This window comes from Nannospalax galili, unplaced genomic scaffold (assembly GCF_000622305.1).
Source record: "Nannospalax galili isolate Female #2095 unplaced genomic scaffold, S.galili_v1.0 scaffold875, whole genome shotgun sequence".
Taxonomy (NCBI): domain Eukaryota; kingdom Metazoa; phylum Chordata; class Mammalia; order Rodentia; family Spalacidae; genus Nannospalax; species Nannospalax galili.
The window spans coordinates 7,116-15,807 of NW_008337059.1; the positions used below are offsets into that span (position 1 = coordinate 7,116).

Sequence of the window (8,692 nt, forward strand, 5' to 3'; positions counted from 1 at the left end):
AAAAAAAAAAAAAAAAGATCACATTATCCAGCACTTATATAGCTCAAAGAATTGGAATCAGATACATATCAGATCCGTGTGTGTGTGTGTGTGTGTGTGTGTGTGTGTGTGTGTGAATATTAGTCAATCTGGCACAAGCCTCAACATGGATAAACCTTGAGATAACATGCTGAGTGAAATAAACCAATCACACAAATATTTGTGACTCCATTTGTGGACAAGATTCCAGAGTTATCAAAATCCTAGTGACAGAATACAAAACAATGACTGGGGCTGGAAGAGCAGGAGGTGGGGAGTGGGAGGGATGCAGAGTTACTGGAGAGCAGTTTTGGTTTCATCAGATGAGGAGAATTCCAGAGACAGGTTATAATGCTAAGTATGTGCTGCAAATGTGTTTAATAATAGTGGGCTATGCACTTAAAACTAAGATGTACATTTTACAATATACGTGCTTTATCACAATTTTATTTTTCATTACATTTATTTAGTTATTTGTATGGGGGGAGGTGTGCACCCATTGAGTGGAAGCAGAAGACAATTTGTGAGAGTTGGTTCTCTCCTTCTACCATGTGGGTCCTGGGGATCAAACTCCAGTCATCAGACTTGGCTGCAAGTTCCTTTACCCACTGAACCATCTTACCAGGCCTTATCACAATTTAAAAATGTTTTAATTAGAACGGAATTCAAGATTAGACCAGCAGCATGTCTGGAATCACAGGAGATCTCAGGAAGGAGGCAGAGGGGTTACAAGATCAGGTCAGGTTGCTGGTAGTGCCCACAGCTTTACAGACCAGCATGGAAACCTAAGACTTTGCTGAGTTGGGCTTTAGAAAGGACTGTGGCACGATCTGAGTCTTTAACAGGACTGTCCTGTGGAGAAGAGATCATGGGTTAGGGGAGTGGTGAAGAGCTGCCACCACAGTGTTAGTGAAGATCCACTGTGAAAGCCTGTGAGGAAAGCCAAAGCCCTTCAGACCCTGTACAGCTGTTCGATGATCCTAACTCTCAGCTGGCCACTGTCTCCCACAGGTTCACCAGGGTATTAAGGGAATGGTGCGTGATGAGAATTCTAACAACCTCCCTGGAGCTGTGGTTTCTGTCACTGGGATCAATCACGATGTCACTTCAGGTAGGAAGGGAGCTTCTGGTCCTCATCTCCATCATCAGAACCAGGGTTTAGTGTGTAAGCCAATAAGATACCATAAGCTAGCAAAGTAAAAATCCAATGCCAGGAATGGACTCCCTTTCTTGAAGCTGTTGACCAGGTGACCAGGGTTCCCATAGGCCCTCAAACAATACTGGTCATTGCCCCTGCTCTTGGTTACCCACCAGAACTTCATGGTAAGACCCTATTACTGAAGATACTACACACACAAGGTGTAGAACAAACAAGGAGAAAGAAATCAAGCTGGTGCTGAATTCAAAGCCTCATCTCTACTGGCTAGCTTTTATAGTGCTGGAAGGTGCTATGCATGCTCCCTGGAGTGAAAATTAATCAGCTACAACAATCTAGCCTGGCAAGATATGCCCACTGATGCAAGCGTGGCACAAATATTATGGGAGTAACCAATCACTTTCTAATTGGATTTAAGGTCTGCTTCCTAAAATGGGAGCCCAGACCTGACATTGAAGCAGGCCTAGGAACATGAAGGTAGATAGGTCAATGGCCATAAGAGAAAGCCTAATATTATTATTATGTTAAACAGATATAGTATTAAACTGATTCCTAATGACTTACTGTTATACCCATAATTAATACATCTCTCAGGTCTCACCAGAGAAGTATTCTTATGCAGAAGATGCATTGATATTAGACCTAGGAACCTGAATCTGGACAAGTCACAGGACATACAGGAAAATCTAATACTAGTCTTCTGCTAAATAGATATAGTATTAAATTGACTCCTAATGACTTACTGTTATACCCATAGATTAATGCATCTCTTACCTCTCACCAGAGAAGCTTTCTTATACAGTAGATGGTGATTAACAGAGAAACCCACAACTGGCCAACGTACAGAGAACCAGAGGCTGAAGAGTGCTTTTCCCTGAATAAGAAACCTATAACAAACTTCTGTTCCCTAAGGCTCATTCAGAAGAGAGGGAGGAAAGATTATAAGAGACAGAGGTGGTGGATGACCACAGGAAATAGTTTTCCAGATAACTGGTAAACTCACAGCAATGGTGACAGCATGCACAAGTCCCACAAAACCTGAGTGGATGGACCCACACTGAAGGACATTAGGGAACACTAATTAGACTCTATAGGATTTTATATAGAGATTTTATATATATATATATGATTACAAAAAAAATACATTAATTTGGGTGGAGTTGGTAAGGGGAGGGGATCTAAATATCAAAATCACAAAAATTCAATGAAGAATTATTGGAAAAAAGAATATTGCCTTTCCCTCTAAAATGCTAGAGCAACTAAGAATGAAAACTACTAGGTCCCATTTCTGACCCCCATGATGATAAATTAGATTTTTATTGATTGATTGATTGATTGATTGATTGATTGTTATTTTATGTGTATGAGTGCTATGCTTACATATAAGTGCACCCATGTCATGCAGGGCTTGCAGAAGCCAGAAGAGGGTGTTGGATCCCCTGGAACTAGAATTATGGACGGTTGTTAGCTGCTGTGTGGATGCTGGGAATTGAACCCAGATCTTCTGCAAGAACAGCCAGTGCTCTTAGCTGCTGAGCCATCTCTCCAGCCCCCTATGATGCTAAATTAGAAATCACTCCTTTCATTAGTGATATTGACTGTGCTATTTAGCAGAACATCTATTGTTTTACAAAGGGAGACAGCCAAAGCCCTCTTTGAAGCAACATCCAGAGTGGAGCTTTTGTGACACATTTGCTAATCACTCCAGAGTGTGAGTCCACAGTTAAGACAATGATGACATTCCCTGGAAATGACCTAAACTGTTCAACATATGCATAATAACACATTGTACTGATAAGGTATTTTAAAGTCAGTTAAGGGGCTGGGAATGAAGTTCAGTGGTAGCGTGCTTGCATAGCATGACAAGCCCTGGGTTCCATCCCCAGAACTGCATCAAGTAGGCATGATGGCATACCTCTATAATCCCAGCAATCATTCAAGGTCATCCTCAACTACATAATGAGTTTGAGAATAGCCTAGAATACAAGAGATCCTGCCTAAAGAAGAAAGAGGAGGAGGAGAGGGAGAGATGGGTGGAAGAAGGGAGGGAGGGAAGACAGAAGTAAATTGCAGATATTTAATAAGTGACAGAAAAAAAGATGTCCTCTCTATTTATTGCCTGAATCATTCCTTATTGCATTTATTATTTCTAGTATTCATTATGGCACATCTAAAGATTTTGTTAAATATTTGTTTATTTTGTGTGTATTTATATGGCACATTTGTGCCATGGTGAACCATGGATTCATGGTATCAAACTCAGGTTGTCAGGCTTGTTGGCAAGTGTCCCTACCCACTGAACCATTTTGGACAGTCTTTCTTTCTCTCTCTCTCTCTCTCTCTCTCTCTCTCTCTCTCTCTCTCTCTCTCTCAAATTCACCATGTAGCCAAGGTTGGTCTTGAATTCCCAATTCTCCTGCTGAACCCACCATGCCCAGCTTCTAAAGGAAAATTTTTTTATCAAAGACATTCTCACAATTGATTATAAAGGAATGAAAACTCATTAGTCACATGCACAAGTCCAACATAAGATGAAGCCAGAAAAAATCCCAGCATAAATATTAGAGAAGTAGATAAGAAACCCCAACCTTTCCTGAGGAAATATGGCTGCTGGGTGGGGGAGAGTTAGTCTCGTTTAAGGACGAGACTCATAAGTTGACCATGCTCCAGTGAATGAACCCACACTGAAGAACTTTTGGGGGCACAAATTAGACTCAATAGGCCTTCATACACACACACACACACACACACACACACATTAGAGTACATGAAATTGAAATTGGGTGGGGGCAGTACAGGGTTGCAGATGGGGAGAGGATCTAAATACAATTAAAATATATTGTATGAAATTTGATTGGAACCCCTTGTGTGCATGTGAAATTCTCAATAGATTTTTTTAAATTTTTAAATGAATTAACCATGTCAGAGCCTTGCGAGATGGTGCCAGTTTCTGGGGATCTGATGCCCTCTTATGGCCTATACAGGCACTGCAAACACATGATGCCCATATGTACATGCAGACCAAACACTCATACACATTAAACAAAAGTAGTTTTTTTCCTTAATGTGTATGAGTGTGTTGCCTGCATGTATGTAAATGCACCCGTGTTGTGCAATGCTGTGGAGGTCAGAAGAGGGCTTCAGATTCCCCTGGAACTAGAGTTAAGGGCGGTTCATAGCCACGATGTGGGTGCTGGGAATCAAACCCAGGTCCTCTGCAAGAGCAGTCACTGCTCTTAACTGCTGAGCCATCTCTCCAGCCCCTCTTTGAAGATGACAGGAAAAAAATGTTAAAAGTAAGGGTTAGAGGCATGACTTAGTTGACAAACTGCCTACCTAGCATACAGGAAGCTCTGAGTTCAGTCCCAGCACCATATAAATTTGGCATGGTGGCACGCACCTGTAATCCCAGAATTGGGAAGCAGGTTCAGGGCAGGAGGAGCATGAGTTTGAGGCCATTCTCAGCAGCATAATTAGTTTGAGGCCAGTATGAGTTATAGAAGACCCCTTCTCAAAATTTTTTTAAAAAAAGAAATACTAAAAATAAGATTCTCTGGCTGGGCATGGTAACACACACCTCTAATCCCAGCACTCCATGGGGCTGAAGCAGGAGGATCACGAGTTTGAGGCCAGCATGTCTACATAGTGAGCTTGAGGTCAGCCTCACTAGACCCTTTTACCTCAAAAGAAGGAGTAGGAAGGGGCAAAGGACAAGGAGAAAAGAGAAAATAAGATTTTTAAATCAGACCTTCAGCAATTGTCTGACTCTCATGTGTACATCACTCCTGACTGCTGGTTGTTCAGCCAGTCGACTGACTGTTAGTACAGGTTGTGCACCACTCAACTGTGTAGTTTTTCCTGGGCCCTGATTCAACTTCTTGAGTTCTTACAGTTTCGTATAATAGTCCTTTTTTGGTTTTTTTTTATTTCTGGTTTTTAAAAGCATTTATTATTTTTATTGTATGTGTATGAGTGTATTGCATGCATGTACATAAGTGAACCCATGTCATGCAATGCCCATGGGGGCCAGAAGAGGGCGTTAGATCCCCTGGAACTGGAGTTATGGACAGTTGTTAGCTGCCATGTGGGTGCTGGGAACTGAACCTAGGTCTTCTGCAAGAGCACCAGATGCTCTTAACCCCTGAGCCATGCCTTCAGCCCTTACTGTAAATTTGTTCAAGATAAAATATGTAAGCTATAAACTTTAAAAATTAAAAATAAAGGGGTTGGAGAGATGGCTCAGCAGTTAAGAACACTGGTTGTTCTTGCAGAAGACCCGGATTCAAATACCAGCACCCACATGGCAGCTAACAACTGTCCATAACTCCAGTTCCAGGGGATCTGATGGTTTCTTCTGTCTTCCGCTGGCATTGCACAACACGGGTGCACTAACAAATGTTTTGATCTTTTCTCTTTTTAGCGACCTTTTTACTGGACACGAGTTTACATTAAAACACAGGATCTAGAATGAAACAGTACTTTGAGGCAGAATGCAGTGAAACTTCCTACCAGTGTCCTTCTAAACAGTTCAGCTGTTTACCGGTTTCATCCTGCTGCTAAGAAAACCAAGCTTCTGGGCAGCTCAAACCCCAGATCACCTTCTGTGCTGGATAGCTTTAGTGTCAACTTGACACACCTGGGTTGAGGGAGCCTCAATCGGGGAATTGCCTCTATTGGACTGGCCTGTGGCCATGTCTGAAGGGCATCTTCTTGATGAGTGATGTGGGCGGGCCCAGCCCACTGTGGGTGGGCCCTGGGCGGGTGGGCCTGTGTTGCATAAGAAAGCAGGCTGAGCAGGGGCCAAGGGAGCAAGCCAGTAAGCAGCATTCCTCCATGGCCTGTGCTCCAGCTCCTGCCTCCAGGTTCCTACCCTGAGTTCCTACCTTGGGCTCCCTGATGAACTGCGACCTGGGAGATGTAAGACAAACCCTTTCCTCCCCAAGTTGGTACTGGTCAGAGTATTTTGTCACAGCAATAAAGAACAAACTAGGACACCTTTCTATGAAGGTTCTGTCTGGGGCGGTTTTTAAATCAGCTGACTGAGTTACATCCTTCTAACTTGTAGGTGAATATGGGGATTACTTCCGACTGCTGCTTCCGGGTACATACACTGTCACTGCCACGGCACCAGGATTCGACCCGGAAACAGTGATTGTGACAGTGGGGCCCGCAGAACCCACACTGGTGAGTCCGGTTGAGCTTTATGGAAGCAGCCGGCAGCTGCTGCCTTCTCTTGGCTCTTCCTGGTTCATCTTTTTTAACACAGCACAGTGGTTAAAAGCTCTTTTTTTTTTTTTTTTTTTTTTTTTTTTTTTTTGTTTTTTTGAGAGAGTCTCCTTGTAGCCCCAGCTGTCCTGGAACTCACTATGTAGGCCAAGCTGGCCTCGAACTCACAAAGATCCGCCTTGCCTCTGCCTCCCAAGTACTGGGATTAAAGGCGTGCGCCACCATGCCCAGCAATGCAATGCCTTTGCCCACAGACCTTGGGTAGATTGCCTCTCTCGACCTGCTTCTTTCTCTGTAAATTAGTGCTGGGCCCGGTGAGATGGTTCACTGAGTAAAGGCACCTGCCACCAAGCCTAAATATCTAAGTTCAAGCCCCGGGACCCACATGGTGGAAAAAGAGAACCGACCTCTACGTATGCTCTGTGGCATCCCCACCCCGACCGCCAATAAATAAATGAGCGAGATTGCAAAGTGCACATCCATAAAAATGACAAGCACTGGTTGGGTTGTAAATCTTGGGACCCTGCAGAGGTTCCCCAGGCGTCCCTGGTGGCATTCTTCGAGGCCATGAGCTATGAAGAAGAACCACCACTAGGTGGCGCCCTATTCCCCCCCCCCCCCCCCCCCCCCCCCCCCCCCTATGGCCCCAGTTTTCCTTTCCAGTCGCTGCCACCAGAAGCTAAAGCTCCACTCTGCTCTCCTTTATAGATAGGACAAAAAGCAGAGAACCTCTGATTTCCAGCCGGGATCTTTTCACTTTCGATCATGTTAGGTTAGATTCTCAGAGCTTAACGGGGACTCGGAGGTCATGGGTGCTAATCCACAATGCAGTCAAGCAGCTCATCTTTAAAATGAAGCAACCAATACCTTTTATTGAGTAGCTGGCGGGCATCAAGCACTATACAAGAGCTTTCCAGTTATCCATTTTTATCTTCCCATTAACCCCATAACATAGACATAAGTAACTTGTACAGTGTCACACAGAGAGTGAGTGGAGGTGAGAGATTCAATCTGTGGGCTCTCCCACTGCCTCCAAATGTGTCAGTCTTCACACCACCTGTGCTCAGAACCCGTTATAATCCAGGATAAAGGAAGCTTCTCTAAGTCTTTTGAAATTCTAATTCCTCTGAAACTTTCAGGCGACTGCTCCTTCCTGTCCCCCAGCCCCTCTCCTCTCATCTCTTGCCTCTCTCTCTCTCTCTCTCTCTCTCTCTCTCTCTCTCTCTCTCGTACGTGGGGACATACACATGACACAGCACATGCATGGAGGTCAGAGGACAACCCTGGGTAGTGTGCCTGTACGTGGGGACATACACATGACACAGCACATGCATGGAGGTCAGAGGACAACCCTGGGTGTCAATTTTTGCCAGTCACCTTATTTGAGGCAGATGGCTCCTGTTTCTGCTGCTGCCTTGTGTACTCCAGGATTGCTGGCCAAGAGCTTCCAGGAGATTCTCCTGTCTGCCTCCCTCCTCGCTATAGGCCTGCTGGGATTACAGGTACATGCTATTGCACCTGCCTCACAGAGGTGCAGGGATTCAAACTCAGGTCCTCTCACTTGCACTGCAAGTGCTTTACCCACTGAGCCACCCCTGCACAACTTACACTTACAAATACAGGAAGAGAAGACTAACTCCTCCACCACAGCTTGTGTGGCAGATCCCAATTTCCCAGTCAGCACACCTCCTTCTCCCCAAATCAAATGGCCAGCTACACACATAAACCTTGTATTACAGGCAAGTTTGCTCATTGTTAGCTACACGACCTCTTTTTATTATTTTTATTTTATATATATGCGTGTATTGCCTGCATGTAGGTAAGTGCACCTGTGTCATGCAATTCCCACAGAGGTCAGAAGAGAACATTGGATCCCCTGGAACTTGGAGATATGGACGGTTATTGGCTGATATGTGGGTGACAGGACTCAAACTTGGTCCTCTGCAAGAGCAGCCAGTACTTTTAACCACTGAGCTCTCCTCTCCAGCCCAATAGACTAAATTCTTGATCAAACAGAAATCAGTTTTGCATTTCCATGTGTGTAGCATAATCTAAGTAAAGGAGTCACTGTGGCCTAGGGGAGCACAGGAGTGTGACAGAGCCATCAGGGAATTAACTGCAGTGTCTCATTTTTGATCCTGGAGATACTATAATTTTTTTTCTCTGTGGTCTTATAATCATCAGAGTTGTCCTTTTTTTTCTTATATAAAGGGTTCTTGGTTCAGTCATGTAAATAATATATTTTAAATTCCACCTGTTTGTCTTAGAACTTTTTTTTTTTTTTTTTTATTT

At 44.0% G+C, this 8,692-nt stretch overlaps 1 protein-coding gene across 1 annotated transcript in view; it reads left to right on the forward strand.

The window, feature by feature from the left end:
- The window catches only part of Cpn1 (carboxypeptidase N subunit 1), a 12,229-nt gene that overhangs the window by 1,447 nt on the left and 2,090 nt on the right, over window positions 1-8,692 (forward strand). The window contains exons 2-3 of the mRNA XM_008831934.2: window positions 1,030-1,129; window positions 6,240-6,358. Coding sequence (XP_008830156.1) covers window positions 1,030-1,129; window positions 6,240-6,358 — 219 coding nt within the window. The remainder of the gene's footprint in view (window positions 1-1,029; window positions 1,130-6,239; window positions 6,359-8,692) is intronic.